This window comes from Sesamum indicum, linkage group LG13, assembly GCF_026168435.1.
Source record: "Sesamum indicum cultivar Baizhima isolate 11 linkage group LG13, ASM2616843v1, whole genome shotgun sequence".
Classification (NCBI taxonomy): domain Eukaryota; kingdom Viridiplantae; phylum Streptophyta; class Magnoliopsida; order Lamiales; family Pedaliaceae; genus Sesamum; species Sesamum indicum.
This window is the reverse complement of record NC_142669.1, coordinates 12951608-12969670: the sequence shown is the minus strand read 5'-3', so window position 1 is coordinate 12969670 and position 18063 is coordinate 12951608. Positions and strand designations below refer to the sequence as shown.

The 18063-nt window shown below is 35.4% G+C and overlaps 2 protein-coding genes across 5 annotated transcripts; both read left to right on the top strand.

Annotated features, from left to right (window-relative positions):
* The first annotated feature begins 9 nt into the window (after positions 1–9).
* On the top strand, positions 10–12785 carry AAE17 (acyl-activating enzyme 17). 4 transcript variants are annotated; one of them, XM_088876955.1, is made up of 15 exons: positions 12–467; positions 1413–1542; positions 1638–1888; positions 3444–3648; positions 4020–4060; positions 5337–5462; positions 7234–7307; positions 8254–8474; positions 9355–9449; positions 9917–10133; positions 10719–10844; positions 10945–11043; positions 11229–11441; positions 11514–11601; positions 12631–12785. In XM_088876955.1, exons 1-15 carry the CDS (start codon positions 205–207, stop codon positions 12783–12785), a joined length of 2304 nt encoding a protein of 767 aa, XP_088733081.1. In that variant the 5' UTR covers positions 12–204. The 4 variants fall into 4 exon arrangements, with proteins under 4 accessions (XP_011096943.1, XP_088733081.1, XP_011096944.2 ...); XM_011098642.3 differs by having other exon boundaries at positions 16–467; positions 10725–10844; XM_020698577.2 differs by lacking the exon at positions 12–467 and adding an exon at positions 536–693.
* Positions 12636–16618, top strand: CDF1 (cell growth defect factor-like protein (DUF3353)). Its single transcript, XM_011098640.3, has 5 exons — positions 12636–12871; positions 12998–13083; positions 13597–13979; positions 16120–16196; positions 16293–16618. Exons 1-5 carry the CDS (start codon positions 12813–12815, stop codon positions 16441–16443), a joined length of 756 nt encoding a protein of 251 aa, XP_011096942.1. The 5' UTR covers positions 12636–12812; the 3' UTR covers positions 16444–16618.
* Positions 16619–18063: the final 1445 nt, after the last annotated feature.

Below are 18063 nucleotides of genomic sequence, written 5' to 3'. Positions count from 1 at the left end.
CTAAATTCCGTGAGCGTAGGAAGCGTACACGTATACCGTATACGTTTCTTTCTTGATTTTTATTGTTGGCCTGGGTCAATTAAAAGAAGAACCTGTAACCCAATCATCAGTTCCATCATCAATCTCCTGTCTCCAGCATTGGATGAACAGAGAGCCAAATTTTTCTTGCTTCTGCAGAATTGTAACATAGTGGAGCTTTTGGGTATGGGAAGCGAGAATTACAAGTCCCTCGACTGTATCACCACCGCTGATATAGCGGCCTTGGGCATAGCCTATGAGAACGCCGACGAACTCCGCCGCCAGCTCGCCGGAATAATACAAAATTGCGGCTCTGGAACCCCCCAAACGTGGCATAACATCACCAAGCACCTTCTTACTCCGGAGCTCCCTTTTTCTTTCCATCAAATGATGTACTATGGCTGCTACAAATATTACGGGCCCGACCCTCCTGCTTGGTCGCCCGACCCGTATGTACCTCTCCATTTTCGGTGTTGTCTAAATTCACTGTGACTACTACGATTTTAGGTTCACCAGTTAATAATAGCTTCCTTTTGTGCGTTTTTCTCTGAGATTCTGCAAAGGTGCTTAATAAGTTTTTGGCTGGACAATTTAAGTAGTGGAAGAAAGGTGATTGTTCGGATCTGCAAGTAATAAACACGTAAAGTCTTGGTAGTGAGGTGTTCGCTGATACTGGTAATTTTCTGACTAGCTACTTGTTAGTAAGAACTTCTGTATAGGTAATGGTTAATGTGCAATTGTTAGAGAAAAAGAAGTGAACTATTGGGGTAATGTAAATCAAGTACTGGAACCGGAGAAAAGGTTTGTGTTGTGTGCACCGAGGCATAATAAGTGGAAGAATCTTAATCAAATATGACATCCTTAGAGTTATTGACTTTTTGAGCTTGAAAACTAAATATGCATGAGGCTTATTTTCCTAGGAAGTCCTGGAATAATTGTACTTATGGTTTTATTTGTCTACTGACCAGAACATAAAGCCAAATTTCTTGCGTGTGACGGGTAAGATGGCTATTTCTGTGAAATGACTGCAGAAATGGCTTTCCCATGTATGGATATAATGAGATGTGGAGGAGGTGACTGACAACCATCCAAAAGAGAAATAAGAAGTTTGGATTTGAATGGTAGAAGCTAAGCAATATTAAAGAGGTGCTTGGTGCTTGTGCTTTATAATTGTATGCATCCTGGATACTCTGGATACTATATAGAGTAATTTACTCTGTAAACAAGATACTGTATCAAGATTTACTGAATTCTAGTTTTTATTGGAGGACTGAATGACACAACCAGATGTAACTAAACCCAAGAAACAATGAAGGCAAAGTAGAAGAATATACTCCAAAGAGTTACAAAGTCAACCTAGTTATTAATATATGTTCTTAATACGCTCTATGCAGTGATGACGCAAATTTGACAAATGTTGGCAAGCTACTGGAGAATCATGGAAAAGAATTCTTAGAGTCAAAATATGTGGATCCTATTACAAGCTTCCTTGATTTTCAGGAATTTTCCGTCTCGAACCCTGAGGTTGGAATAAATTGTTCCTCATCATGGTCCTTAATTGTTAGAAGAATGTTAGTGATTCGCTGTTTTCCATTTTATGTTTTCCTTTTCTTTGTTAGGTTTATTGGAAAACTATATTCGGAAAAATGAATATCTCTTTTTCGGTTCCTCCCGTATGCATTTTGCATGAGGATTCTACTCACCCAGGGGGTCACTGGCTTCCATGTGCAATGACAAATCCAGCGAACAATTGCCTGAGTCTGAATGCTGAGAGGACTCTCGAGGATATTGCTGTGATATGGCGTGATGAAGGAGATGATGAATTGCCAATAAATAGGATGACCCTCACGGAGTTACGCAAATCAGTTTGGTATGCTATTCTTTTGAAGTGTTCCATATTCTTAATTATTTCTTCCTGAAGGTTTGTTTGTGGATGTGACAGTTTGTAATATTTGCTACAAATATACCTGTTCCTTATTATCATGAAATGTATACAACTCTTAGGAGTGTTTGAGAAAACTTCTACTTGTAGAGAAGTGCTTACTATAGAAAAAATTGGAAGTTGCAGTTCAATGAAAAATTAGGAGTGTTTGTAAAACTAGTGAGAAGTAGATAAAATGTAAAAATTATGAGTAGTTGGGAGAAAAGCACTTCTGAAAGAGCTACATTGATTAAGACCGTTTTGCACCTAGATGCTATTTTTGCTTAACATTTGCACTTCCCATTTACCAATATTATTGTTTTTGCTAAAAACAATCAAATTTATTTTAATTAGTATATTTCATTAATTATTTACAAATAGTTATTTTTTTTATTATAAGAATATTAAGTACTAATAATAAATAAATATTTAATTAAATAATGTTCCAATTAATTATAATCATCAATGCAATAAGTAAACTTTTAGGATTGTTAAAAAAAATTACTTTGTCATTAATTAATCACAACAACTTAGTTCCTATTCTATAGTACAGGAATAATATCAAATAATGTAGAGCATAAAATATAAACATTCAATATTATAAATTGTGATATTTTAAATTTTAATCGTCCTGAATAATTCAAACTATTTGAAGAGCACAATATCAATTCTATATTTGTTAATCTGAACTCTGAAGAATAAATTGAAGGGTAATTTTGGATTGTAAGTATTATAACGAGGGTAAAGTAGTACAAAATGAATTAAAGTGATTTATAGAAAAGCCAAAGCAACCAGAATTACCCTTAAGCTGCTTAGTTTTTGGCTCAAAAGTATTTTTTTCCTAAGTTTAAGAAACAGAACCAGTCTCCCCAACATTTTGAAAGTGTTTTTTTAAGCCAGAAGGCGAAAATCATTTCCAAAAGCTGGCCCAAACTATCCCTTGGAGTGAAAACAATTTTAGAAAATGACATGATGGATATAGCGTTTTACTCATGAAGTCTTACTGGACATCCTTGCAATAGAAAGTGAAAGTGACTTTATGACTCAAAGTGTCCGCTTTGACTGGTGAACCAAAAGTAAGTTTGGTGTCCATTAGCAAAAATATTAAATGGAAAAGAATCCAACCTTTAGTTGTTTTGGAGGTATTCTGTATGAATTTCCTATCCACAATCATACTTAGAAGTGATATCCACTTAGAATGGGTCTCTTTTGGCATTAGTTTAAACAATTTTCTCTATCATCTAGTTTTGGTTGCATGTTTAGAGCTCTTTCTACTTCTTCTGCCAAAGCCATCAACCTTTTTATGTTTCCAACAAAGAATCACTGGTTCCTTTCATAATTTGACAGCATATTGTTTGTCTTATCTGGTTTCAATTGCTCTCTGGAGTTCTGTTAGGAATTGGATCCCTCCTACATATATGACGAAATTGTGCTATTATTTTCCTAAGAATTTGAGACCTTAATGTTTAGATGATGTGAAACTCTGTTTAAGACTTATTTGTAGGCTTGTTGCCCATGCAATAGAAACCCTGAAATTGGAGAAAGGCTCTGCAATTGCCATAGATATGCCCATGGATATTAACTCTGTGGTGATCTACCTGGCCATTGTACTTGCTGGTTATGTAGTTGTGTCCATTGCTGATAGTTTTGCACCAGATGAAATATCTGCAAGGCTCAAAATATCGAATGCGAAAGCAATTTTCACTCAGGTGACAATTCCGTTATTTCTCTATGCATTAAGGATTATCATATTTTTAATGCCCGCATAAAGTCTTACCTCTGTTCAATAAGGTAGCAAAATAATCCTGAATGCGTTTCATGGTTCAAAAATTCTGCAATATGTTTACGAGATGGATTATGTAAAAATTTGGGCTTAATTAAAACTACATTATTTTACTTGAACATTAAAAGGATTGTAGTGATCATGTTTTCAATTGTTAGGATTTAGTTGTGGCTTTCTAGTTGCAAAATATTTATTTGATGCGTTTCCTTTAGTCAGCTGGGCTGTGTGGTGCATCCTTGATTCTTACTCTCACTCTTTTGTTGTATAATACATTGGAAATCCAACCATCATTTCCAGGATCTCATCATTCGCGGTGATAGAAAACTTCCTTTATACAGGTAATTCTCTCTCCCTCTCCCTGCTTGTCGTTTGTCATGCGTTATGAGTCTTACAAATCTGATTTAGAAGCTCGTGGCAAAAAGAATGGGTTTCATTATCTGGGTCTTTAGCACAATCAGTGAATATAAAGCAAAAGAATTATCTAATAGGCTCTGGAAGGAATTCCAGGGCAGACCCAAACCCAGTAAGAAGTTACACCAGCACTTTTATGGAATAAAGAACCCCGAACTTCAGCAAACTTCAATTTACACTTTGATGGATACAGAACCCCGAATTTCAGTGAAATATTGATTTATTAGTAAAACCTTCTCCGGCTTTTGAATTGAGAATGCATGTATGACTCAGTCTTCTCAAATGAATAAAATTTCATTCAAGCAATGGATGGGGGGGAACTGAAAAGACTTTCTCTTATGAAGATTTTCATTTCTTAACAATATCCACATATCTGCCCAAGCGGGATGCCTTAGACACTGGAAATGTAGATCTAATTGGAGGTATAGCAAAAAAATAAAAATAAGGGTAAATTACATTCTGCCATCTGAACTATGCTTGTTTTTATACATTGACAGCTAAACTTTTTTAGTGTCAATTTGCCGTCTCAACTTTGCGAAATTTGCACTTTACCGTATATGATCGGTGTTTTGCTGATTTTTTTACCGGAAAAATATCACATGCTATGCATATGTGGAAAATATCACATTACATAGTTCTTAAATATCATATGTGCACTGTATGTGATGTTTTTTTGACAAAAAACTTGATGGAAAAATAGTTATAAATGGCAAAGTGCAAAATTTCGTAAAGTTGATGTGGTAAGTTGACACGAAAAAAAGCTTAGATGCCAAAGTGTAAAAACGGTTATAGTTCGGATAGCAAAATGTAATTAACTCTAAAAATAAGAAAAGTGCCTCCCAGCTATCTGAACCTCTAAATGCGGCAAAAGTTGCAGTTGTCTGCTGCTAAGACTCAGATGTTATTCATGCAAAGAAATCCACCCCTTAACTCTGAGGGCCTGACAACATACTCCAATATAAAACAACCATTCCATCTTGGTCAAACCAGACAAAAAACTTTGAATCCTCAATTTAGTTTGTAATGTTGTACTACTGATGTTACGGTTGGTAACATTACCCAGTTAAATGCATGTGATCTTGATATGAAACTTATGCAGATACGGCTTAGAATCATGACCCCTCCTGATTTCTCTACACTTTTTATTGATCTTTTCGTTCTTTCATCTGTGTTTCTCACACGTATTTTATCGAAATACTGCAGTAGAGTTGTTGATGCTCGATCACCAATGGCAATTGTAATTCCCACCAGAGGCTCCAGTTTCAGCCGGATATTGCGCGATACTGACATTTCCTGGCAGAGTTTTCTTGAGAGAGCATATGCTTCCAAGTAAGCATGCTAGTAAAAGTTGTGGCTGATCGAGTCACAATATGTTCAACTCTTTAATCTACAGGGGGCGTGATATAAATCTAATCTAGATATTGTTTAGAATGCATAAAACCCAATATTGTTCAAATACTATTTAGGGAATTACACACATACCCCTAATAGTGTAACCTAAGTGCTATTATAACCTCATTATTTGAGAAGTTACTAATATCTCTGGTAGTGACCTCCATCCAACATTTGACCCCTCCTCCTTTAGGATTTAGTAAAAAAATTATATGAACTTCCAATACAAAGGTAGGAAATGAATTTGACCTAATATAACCATTTTTTATGGAAAAAATGCCCTTTGGATTGAGTTAGAAGCTCCTTTCAGTAACCTATGGGAGTAATTGTAACTTTTAGAATTCGTAAGGGGTTAAAATGGTGAAAGTTCTCAAGGTCGTAAGATCTGTGTGCTGTAAATAATGAGAGAAAATTACAATCATGATTCTAAAACCTTGTAATAATCCAAGTACTTTAAATTTTATTATAAATTAACACTAAACATTAAATTAATTCCCAATTATTTTTAGTTGGTAAGAAAAGCTCCTTTAGTTGGCAAAAACAATTATTTTACTTTTGTAATTGTTCCAAATTTCTTAATGATTCATTAACTAAACTGTTCTTTCATTAGCTGATAAATGCAAGATACCCTTAATAAACAAGAAAATAGCAAAAGTTATCTAAATATATATTTACACATATACTTTTTTAAAATTAATTATATACAAGTTTGTAAATATACAAATATTGGTTTTGCTAAAAAGTATATTATATATATAATAAAATATATAAATGTATATATTTTTATATAGAAGTATATATACATGTATGTATGACTAAGGATTGGGCTAGATGGCGAGAAGAGCAAGTGGGGCTGGTGGCCATGTTCGGACAAGAAGGTTGAGATGTTGGGATGTTGGTGCTCGGTTGGTGGTAGTTAAACGTAAGATAGATTAAGAAGAGAGGAAAGTAAAACAAAAGAGAAAAATAAAAGTAATTTTTTTTAATTTTAAAATATTAAAAGAAAAAATATTTTATTTGATATTTAGATTAACGTCTTTTATAAGATTAAAATATTAATAACCCATCATTTCAATTTTTAAAGTAATTTTGTCTCTTCTTTTTATAAGATCAAAAGAAATAAAATACAAATCTTTAAAATTAACATTAACACCCTTTATAATGTTATGGTGAAATGGTTATTCCATCATTTCACTTTCCAAATTTATTCTTATCTTTTTTTCTTAAAGACGGTAAGGATAGTTATAAAATTTCCATATCGGCTTCAAATGGCTACACAGTATGTCAAATATTAGGGTTGTATTGGTAATTGTTCAAACAATAAGGTGATAATTGTAATTAAGCCAAACTATACTTCACCCTATTATTTGTACTTCTGATTTGGTTAGTGTCACAATCTTTTGTATCTAAATTCTGATAAAATCTTGACAGTTAGAGATGTTCCAGCATAGATTTCAGTACTTTCCATTAACTGTTGCATTTAGACATGGAATATGACATTTTAAATTATGCACATTCATCACACTGCTTCTTATTTGTGAAGGTAAATGATTTGTGTTTGACTTGCCCCTTAAATCTAGCCGTGCCTTTTTATTTCTTCAGTGGAGGTGTCAGTTTAGCCTATTCTCTGTTTCAGTAAATGAATCAGAATCTTTTGATGCAATCTGCAGTTTTTACGCTCTCATCCTAGTATGATGTCCACTTGCAGAGAAGTTGAGTTTGTTGCTGTTGAACAAACAACTGAAGCATTCACAAATATTCTTTTCTCGTCAGGGACTACAGGTATTTCAGGATCAATATTATCTTACTTATGTGGTAAAATTGAGTAGTCAAGGACTTCAGAAGAAATATCTTGTCCCCTTTCCAGCATGTGCAATGTTTTCTACCATCAAAGGATCACCATTTTGAAAAATTCTGAACAATGATGCATGAAGGCTGAAAAAATATTCTCTTCAGTGGCTTTCTGCAATCTGATGGAAGGTTAACTTCGTGGAAGTTTGTTCCTCCTTATAATGGTCATTCTACAACTCCTCTGCAAGTCAAAAAAAAAAAAAAAAAGAAAAAGAAGAGGAAAGTTGTGCATATAGATGGTGGATCTCTTTCTTGTTTCCTACAATAGGACAAAGTTTCTTCATTCGCTCTCTCCATTGCATTTGCACCTTCTCCTAGTAGCATTCTTTACTAGGGTTTATTGCATGCACCCACTCTAAAATAGCATAATTACATTTTACACCTCGAAACATTGGAATTACATTTGGACATCCTCCAAAAATGCTTTACAATTGCAACCTTTCCCTTGGGGGTTTGGATGAACACTGCAGATATCAACAAAATTATTTTTGTCTTCTAGTCTTTTAGGATTAAATTATGGAGAAGAGAGATGCTTAGAAAAGTAATATGGAAGAAAACAACGATGAGCCTTGAGGCCTGGCCTCATTTCCGAAGCTACATGTCAACGTGTTGAAAGTACATTTGCCTCTCTTAAAGTTTTGTGATGTTTGCTAGATGCAGCAACCAATGAGGAGTGGTTTTGGTAATTAGGCCGAGTGTCAAGGAATGTGGATGTACTTAACCCTTAAGTGAATACTGTAATATAAGAATATCTTATAATAGAATCAGCACTGAATGATAGTTGACAACCTCGACCTCCTTTGGTGTAATAATGTTGAAAATGATTAAATGTAAAAGAGACCAACTACATTAATAAGGGGTGGTGTTTGTGCCTCAGGGGAGCCTAAGGCAATCCCGTGGAATCTTGCAACACCTTTTAAAGCTGCTGCAGATGCTTGGTGCCACATGGACATTCGCAAAGGAGATGTTGTCGCTTGGCCGACTAATCTTGGGTGGATGATGGGTCCTTGGCTTGTCTATGCTTCATTATTAAATGGGGCTTCAATAGCTCTATATAATGGATCCCCCCTTGGTTCTGGCTTTGCCAAGTTTGTGCAGGTGATATTGGAACCTTTTATTCCTTGTACCTGGCATTGTTTTGACCTAATTTGCGATGTATATGAAGATATAAGTGATGAAAGTTATCTTTTGTTATTGTCATATGTGGACGAAATGGTGCCAGTGAATGTTCTAAAAGTTGACATTTGAATGTTTCTATTTAAAGAAGGCTTTTCCTTTTACTGCAAAGCGTTCCAGCTCACTTGGTCTATGTCGTTAAGATCTGTGAACAAGAAAGCTCCTTTCTAATTGTTGAATTATATGATATATATAATCATGGGTGTGTACCCCAAACCTCAAAAAGTAGAGGTGAATATCTGTCTGAAGTTAGTCGAGGAATTGTGGATCACAGTCAACCTCAAACCTGTTGATACATAATTGATGCATGCAAAAACTAAGGTTCTGTTGCAGATTCATGCTGTTCACAAGATATGACTTACAGACAGTTGAACATGAACCTTATTTCAAAGCTAGCCATGTTTAAGGGTACTTCAGATCTCTATTTTTGCTTTTGAAATTTTCGATTCTCTAGAATGGTTTTTCAGCATTACTCACCCGTCAAATCATCCCATTACATAATTGCTTAGCAATGAAAAAGTGGAGGTTCTTATTTTCTCTTTTACCTACTTGTAAGCTCAAACTCCTGGATCCCTACATTTGAAAATGTGAAACAACAGAAGAAATTGATAAGCTTATTATGAATGGTAAAGCGAATATAAAGACAAAGAGGGAAAAAGTCTTCGTGGAGTGATTTCTTAATTTATGGCAGTGGATTTGTAATTGTTTCCAGGCGCGTCGATATTGAATCAATAAGTCCCTACAATGACGTTGGCTTTACCTTTGTTATTTCACTGATTGAAATCCAAATGCTACTTTTTAGGACGCTAGAGTAACAATGCTGGGTGTTATCCCTAGTATTGTGAGGGCTTGGAAAAGCGCTAATACAACAGCTACTTATGATTGGTCAGCCATCCGGTAGGTTGGAATTATTTGAACCATAAATCCATATTTTGGATGCTGTTAACGTTAGTTTGTCTTGAAAGTTTTTATAAGTTGCAGCTCATAGTTTGTAATAGATTTGTTGTTGTCATATAATGATGCATTTGCATGTTATTGGATGAGCATTCATCCTTCCTAGAATGGACAACAAAAACTGAAATCTGCACACTTGATGTTAAGGTCTGAAGACATTAAGTTGCTAGTCACTATTGTAAAATAATATTTCCACCATCTGAAAGCAGTGAATGAGGTCTGGCTACGATAATATTCCCTTACTAAGGAAGCATGAAGAAGGGTTCTGATTAACTGGAGTTATAGCATTTTAAATGTTGATTAAGCTCTCCGTGAAACTCCTTTTGTCAGAAGTGTTAGCTTATTTTAAGTGCCATTAGTGCTGTCATAGATGCCTAAACCCAGCCTAATATGTTATTGATTTCCTGTAGTTGCTTTGCATCCACCGGTGAAGCTTCAAATGTGGATGAATACCTCTGGTTGATGGGGAGAGCTCGATACAAGCCTGTGATTGAGTATTGTGGTGGCACTGAAATTGGTGGTGGATTCGTTACTGGTTCATTGTTGCAGCATCAATCACTAGCAGCTTTCAGCACTCCGGCGATGGGCTGCAGTCTGTTTATTCTTGGCGCTGATGGATTTCCAATAGTAAGCACTGTTAGATCTTTGATCCTGAAGCAAAGAAAAGAGATGTGTTATGTCAGTTGTGTATGCCATGATTTCATACTTGCGAAAAACCTAAGAGTCACGAGAAGCATATCCAGACTTGTCATACTTAGAGTTCTGGAGGATGAGCCTTCTTATATCTGGTCAAAATATCTGAAGGGCCTAGCTATTTCTTTAGTTGCATGAAATTGGAGAATAAATTCACATGCTTCCTTTGTCGAGGTGATATTATGTTGCACTTCAACTATAGCAATTATTGCAATCTCGAATTGATTGGAAATTGGCACTATTAGTCATAGCATGCAGTCTTGGGTAAATAGGAGGTAAGAATAGAATGTATGAAGTGCAAAGACAAGGAAAAGAAAACATTTTGGACTGGAGAAAATTCTGAAGTTAACTTAATCAGATAGAAGCGGTAAATTTGGGAACCATCCGCAGAGAGAAGAAATCACATGATGGTCTTCTATGTGCTTGCCCATTGCTAATTCCGTGAATCATAAAGCTTGTGGTTTTATCTCCATTGTAAATGTTAATCCAACTTATAATTTTTGTTGTTTTCATATGGAGCCACAGAGTGGACCTGGAATTGGTGAACTAGCACTTGGTCCACAAATGTTTGGAGCTTCAAGCACTCTACTGAATGCTGATCACCATGATATCTACTTCAAGGGAATGCCAGTTTGGAATGGGAAGGTCAACTACTTGATCCTCTTGCTTCCATTTGTCACTAATTTCATGAATGGGCTCCTGTCTCTTTTTCCTAACAGTATCTTATCTCATAACTTCCTAACAGTTTCTCAGAAGGCATGGTGATGTCTTTGAGCGCACGTCAAGAGGATACTACCGAGCACATGGCCGTGCTGATGATACTATGAATCTTGGGGGTATAAAGGTGTGCAAAGCTTCACGATCTTGTTTAATTAATGAGAGATTGTGGGAATTGTATAACTGTGTATAAGATCCATGTTTTGAGTCCTTTTAGGTAAAAGTGAGCATCTATGCACTTCCCCATTTGGCTGATTTTTCTCTAGATCGATATGTAAACCACTGATTTAGCCTTTTTCCTTCTCCATTCAGGTGAGCTCAGTTGAGATTGAGCGCATCTGTAATTCAGTCGACGCTGGTGTTTTGGAGACGGCGGCAGTTGGAGTGCCACCTGCTGGTGGTGGACCTGAGCGGTTGGTAATTGCCGTTGTCTTCAAGAATCCTGACAAACCAATAACGGACTTGATTAATCTGTCTGCATCTTTCAATTCAGCCCTGCAGAAAAAACTAAATCCTCTATTTAAGGTACGGCATATTTCTAGAATTCTGCAGTTAAAACTGGTGTTGGTATCTTCTCATAAATGCCAAACCTTGCAGGTGTCCGAAATCGTTCCCCTACCTTCTCTTCCAAGAACAGCGACAAACAAGGTTATGAGAAGGGTCTTAAGACAGCAGTTCTCTCAAGGTGATCAAAACTCCAAACTGTGAAACAAGGTTAACGAATTTAGTTTCCAGGGCCTCGTTTGGGGATATGGATCGACCTTTTCTTCTCAGGCATAATATTATAGGAAATAATCTGAACTGAAAATATGAAGTTGGTGTTTTTTCAATTGAATTTCAAATGATGAGAAGAAAAATTTCACCAACTTGTGGGAATTTGAATGGGTTTCGGAACTGTGAGAGTTCACCAGACAACTGAAAAATGCCATATCTATAGATGCCAATTGAAAGATTACTTGTTTTTCAGAAACATGGTGGTATTTGTATGTATAGTTTCGTACTTGGATTAGGAACTTGCCCTTTAATTTGGTTAAGTAAAAGAATATTCCTAGTAATTTATTTTGTATTTGAATATGATTAGTGTTGGAAGGTCTTAAATATGGGTTTAGGTATATTGAGAATAGTATGTCATGTGTTGGGTAAATGGTGTGTCAAATTTGCAAGATGCTGAATGTTGGTAGAACCCACATTAAACAAAGGACATGGGATAAAATTAGTGCATTCCCATTGTGGAGAGATATATCTTCATTGTTATAAAGATAGGTTAGTATGGAAAAAAAATATTTTGACTTGCAAAAAGTCAATAATAAGTCAATTACGGGTAAATATCAATTTTTGTTTTACTTTTTTGTTAATATTAGTAAATTCAGTCAACTTTGACTAACGAAGGAATTTATTTATTAGACGAAAGTAAATTTCAAGAATGCTAAATTTAATTCTCCAAACTATAAAAAATTTAAGTATAACATCAAATTTTAAAAACGAAGAGTGTAATTATCTCATTTATGTCGCATTGGGATGTACCCAAACTTTTGTTTATGAAAAAATAAAAAGCAAGCACACGTGCATCAAATATTGTGATCCCAGGGGGAGGCAAACACAATTACTTGAAAATGAGGGGGTGTAGATGTTATCCAACGGAAAATATATGGTCTTTTTGTAATTATAATTATATCCAGAAAGATGAACTAAGCAACAGATAATAAACCCACAGGAAACAACTCTTCGTCTTCTCTCTCTCCACGCGACCCCAACCGTAAACGTATTTGGGGCTGCAAGCTGCTTCTTTGCTCCTCGAATCCATGGCGTCTCTGTAATCAGCGGAGCTCCGAATTCCGAAAACGGAAAAGAAGTTTATGCTTCGGATAAATAGAGTAGGATACATTTTCTGGTCTCATGGCGGCAGCTCTTCTCTCAAACCCTACCCTGTCTTCGTCTTTCCTTGGCCAGCGACTGTGAGTTTGTGTTTACTTTTATCATCGTGTATTTTGCAGTGATTTTGTAATGGTGTGGGGATTAATTAGGGGCTTTTCTTGTTGTCTGACACCTTTCTTTGTTTGTATATGGTGCTCTTGGTACAGCTCAATTCGAGGCAATTTGAGAAAAATTACGCCTTGCTGCTTGGGTTTTAGGAGCGCCAGGTGTGCGGCGGATGCCCCATATGAAGGTGAGTTTTCAGAAGAAAAATATTTGCAGCGGAAGGACCTTCCCTCAAAGAGGGCTTCCCGCTAGGGAAAAGAAAAAGAAGAAGAAGAGGGCTCCCCACTGTCAAAGGGAGCGACATATGTCTTGAATCTTAAAGTCAATATATTCTAATTATATTCTTGAAACGTTTTATTTTCTTCAGTTTTATAAGGATGCTAATTATTTTAAAGCTGTCCATTATCTATGTATAAATTCTTTCTTTTGCTTCTGGTGTATGTGGTTTGTGAACATGTGTATTTACTTTATCGTGTTTATGTAGTTTTAACATGAGGTATGAAGAATTTTAAATGCTATTATACATTTCAATTAACAGTATCCATGTGCAAACCTTGGGGTCTGAGGTGTAGGTAACATATGCTGCTGGCTCTTGTTATTGTTTACTTTCACAAATTCTTAGGTATAATACTGTTTTCTCTTTTATGATTGGATAAAAGAAAAAGTTTGAAGCGTAATCTTCATTTTTGAGTGACTGTAGGTAGCCTCACAAAATTCCCTAGATTGAATGTCTGGGATCCTTATAAGCGCCTGGGTATAACTACTGATGCTTCTGAGGAAGAAGTTTGGAGTGCTCGGAACTTTTTGTTAACCCAATATGCTGGCCACGAGAGAAGTGCTGAATCAATAGAAGCTGCTTTCGAGAAATTACTCATGACCAGCTTCAGAAATAGGAAGAAAACAAAGATTAACCTGAAAACCAGGCTCCAGAAAAAGGTTGAGGAATCCCCACCATGGGTTAAGAACTTGCTCAGTTTTGTGGAGGTTCCTCCTACTGTGATCATTCTCAGACGGTTATTCCTATTTGGTTTCATGGCTTGCTGGAGCGTGATGAACTCTGCTGAAGCTGGACCTGCTTTCCAGGTATTTACATGGCCATTACATTTGCAAAGATGAAGTTTTGGCTCACCTCTGACTGTGTCCTGGGGAGCACAGTATAATTCCCCATAGCTGAATATAATATTCTATCCAGCTATTTGGTTTTTCGGGCTTTTTCAGAGGCTTCCAGTTTGGGAGCTTTTTGGGGCCCATAAAATGGAAAAAAATGGATGAATAAGGGGAAAAGAGGGGTTCTGGATCCTTTGAGACCATTTTTGGCTCCATTTTCTCCATATGATTTTAATGTTGTTTGTAGAATGAAGTTGCTGGTAATTAATTTTATGAATGGTACAAAAGTTTTTTCTGTTTGTGGATTGAGACTATCTCGATATTTATGCATAGAGTAGTAACATGGAAGATATTAATCCACTGCTCAGGAAGAAATATTAGTAGTTGATGTGATTATAGTGAAATTTTAGGCTTTCTGGACTTTAGGAGAATGAAATAGCTAAATCATATTGTTTATGGCATGTTAGAATTGCCAAGAAATACGTACCGCATGTTATTGGAGACCTAGGGCAGTTCATAACTTCATATGATATTGGTACTGTGAACAATTGTCCTACCTTAGTATGTTGGTATGTCCTACACTTTGGATTATCGGAAACCTGATACAGGTCATATGGCGATAGTCAAATGGAATTTATACTTAGAACCAGATGTATCATAGTTGTGAAGTTGTGAACTTTTAGTAGAATTGAATGATTATACAAAGATAAGGTTCTGACTATTGAAAAAAGAAGATATAGCTTTCTTAATAATTCATCATAGAGAATACTGCTGTACTGGGTCTGTTGTTCTTCATGAGGCATTTCATGGATCGATATATATTCGCTATTGGATTGCATTGAAATAGATTTGTTCTCTTCTCTATTGTATTTTATGAGATGCCTGATAAAATGTTCTTGTTGAGATACTGTATCAATCATTTTATTCACAAAATTAAGGTGTGCACCATACACAATGGAATTTTGTCAATGCATGTATAATTGGATTAGACTTGCCTACAAGTCTCACTTGGCTGGGTCATGAACATGAACACGAACATGTCTTTCTTGTGTTGGTAGAGTACTACCAGAGCATCTAAACGTCTACACACCTTAAATACGTGGACTTGATCTTTGTAAAATTATAAATAGAAATTAGGCGAAATATGTATTTGCAGTCACCTGGAGAGAGATCTCTTATTTATTAAATCTTCTGAAGAAAGCAAGAGTCCAATCCAATAAGGAATATAATCCCACACAATGTAGAATTAGAATCTATTCAAATATGAATGCCGATTGGATCATGGGTCAGCCCGACCAAATTCCGAACAGATACTAACATGAATATATTCTTGTGTGATATCAGAGAAGCTTGTGACATACATGATAAAACTTCCCTTTGTGATGCTATCTTACTGGTAATCCACATGATCTCATGCATGAAGCAATTGCTGCGTTCAAAGATAAACTTGACGTCATTAATGTGTAAAACTTGTTTTCTATTTGAAAGTCAGCCAAGTGCAGCTAAGCTGAAACATTTGCCGAAACGGACATATGTATGTACGTAAACATATATATATATATATCCAGTAAGCTAGAGATTTGTTGGTTTCATTTTAAAGCAAGCAAAAATACACTACTTGTGCAGAAGACATTAGGCTAGAAAATATGAAATGCTTGGGTGCTGCTTATGGATTTGTTTAACTGAAAATTTTGGCATAGACAAGAATTACAAAACCGCTCTTTGAGAATAAAAAGGAAAACAGTATTTGTTCCATTGAGCACCAAAAATCTATGCTTTGGATTGTGGAACAACCCAAATCAGCAAATAGTCTGCCATGATTATTCAATTTAAATTGATTTCAATCGAAGAAAATAAATAAAAGAGCAAGTGGAATGAAAAGTAGAGTGACATTAAATCAACTTCTACTTTTGTTGGCATTAATGTGAAGATAAGTGTATGTGGATGGACTTAACATGCTTTTGCATGACTTCTACTTTTGTTGGCATTAATGTCAAGGTAAGTGTATGTGGATGGACTTAACATGCTTTTGCATGTCATGCACCTGTATGAGTTAATATTCAATGACAGAATTTGCTTGCTGGCATATATTCTTACATTTTTCTTCGGTCTGCAGGTGGCATTATCTCTTGCAGCTTGCATATACTTCCTCAATGACAAGAACAAAAGCTTGCCTAGAGCTGCCATTATTGGGTGAGTTTGGTTAAGTTAAGAGTCTCGTATGCCATTTTTCTGGGTCTGTATTAGAGTTTGATAATTTACATGTGAAAATTTCTCATACCATTGCAGATTTGGAGCTCTCGTGGTCGGTTGGATTTGTGGTTCTTTCTTGGTTCCACTCATTCCATCAACTTTATTGCAGCCTACTTGGACTCTTGAACTTCTTACATCCTTGGTTGCATACATTTTCTTGTTTTTAGCCTGTACTTTCCTCAAGTGAAACCCAAAATAGCTGAAATTGTATCATCCTTGTGCAATTTAGAAATTGCAAAAGATGGTTTAGAAATTCCATTTTTGCTTGAATCGGGATACCATTGTTTTTATCTATGTACACTCCATCTCTAACAAAACACTATTGGTCATTATACATGTAATCTTAGATAGTCTTTTCTTTACACTTGTTCTCCGACCAAGCTCTTGTTGCACCTTCGCTTCGCTTTGTTTCGCATTTGAATGCTTGATCACATGTTCAGAAAACAGAGCAAGTTTTTGAAATTCAACTTTCAATTTCACATAGTTACTAATAGCATGCCGGGGCGCCAGACTGAAGCCTTGGCTTTTACATTGGATTGGGCTATTTATTTAAAAGAAAAATGAAAGAGAAGAAACCTAATATTCTTCGGTTTCGCTCTGGTGTAGTAACATTTCTGTTCCTTTTGTCTTCCATTTCTTTCTATAATGTCATTTTTTTTGTGTTTCTTTCCGGATGCTACTACCACTTCTCTCTTTATTCCCTTTTTTCTTTGTCCTTTTTTCGATGCTTTTCTATCAAGTCCGACTATTTCACCTCTTATTTATCCTTTTCTTGTTTTCTTCCTTGAAATTTTGGGAAATTGTTGATTACTTATATTTTTGTGTGTTGCTTATTGTTTTAGGTCATAACTCAATTATCTTGGTATAACACAACATAATTTGCTAAACAAATGATTTATAGTTTCCTGCCAAAATTATAATTTGCTTTTTCTTGAAATTTTTGCCTAAAGAGTTTAAAATCTAATCTTTCAAAAATAATTTATACATTTATGCATTTAATGTTGTTTTGAAGCACGCACTATCATAATGCATTATTGTATATAATTTTTGTTTTATTTTTTTTAAGTTGAATATTCTAATAGTTTTTTCATACTTTGGAAACTCTAAAAAAAATTTATCTTTGATGCGTATTGAGTTCCAGCCACACCACAGGTTCGAAGAATTTTCATGAAAATTTTAAATTATTAAGGGACTTATATTCAAAACAAAAGTTAGTACTCCTATGCTTAAATCAGTAATGAGTTACTGAAGAAATGAAAGAGAAATTTGAATAGAAGTGAGAGTAGATAAAAAGATTTTTTAGTGTTGGACTGTAATAGTGTTGGACTGATTTCTTCAGTAACAAAAGATAAGTTTGAAATACATTAGAAATCGAGAAGAATAAAAAATTTAGTATGAGAGTAGATATTACCAAAATGATTGCACCAAAGGCCTATTCATAAGTGTACATGGAGCAAGGTTTACAAGGTAGTTGGAGAGTCATTTGCCATTTGAAAGCTACTCGTGGTAGCTATCTGACCGAAGAATCCATTTGTGATATTCATATTAACTGAGATATGACTTTCTGATGAAGTCTTGCCCAGTTTGTTTGAAAATCTGAGAATTTGTTACTGGTTAATAGTTCGATTGCAACCAAATTACTAGGAGTTTGTTGAAGATCTTTTAGCATGACGTTTTTTAATGTGTCAACAATTTTATATGACATGTCCGCCTTGTTGTATGTTGACTTGTCTTTCTGAAATGGGCTTATTTTTTTTAGTCTGCAGGATTAGTAAAGATAACAAAATAGTTTTATGGGCTTTTATCT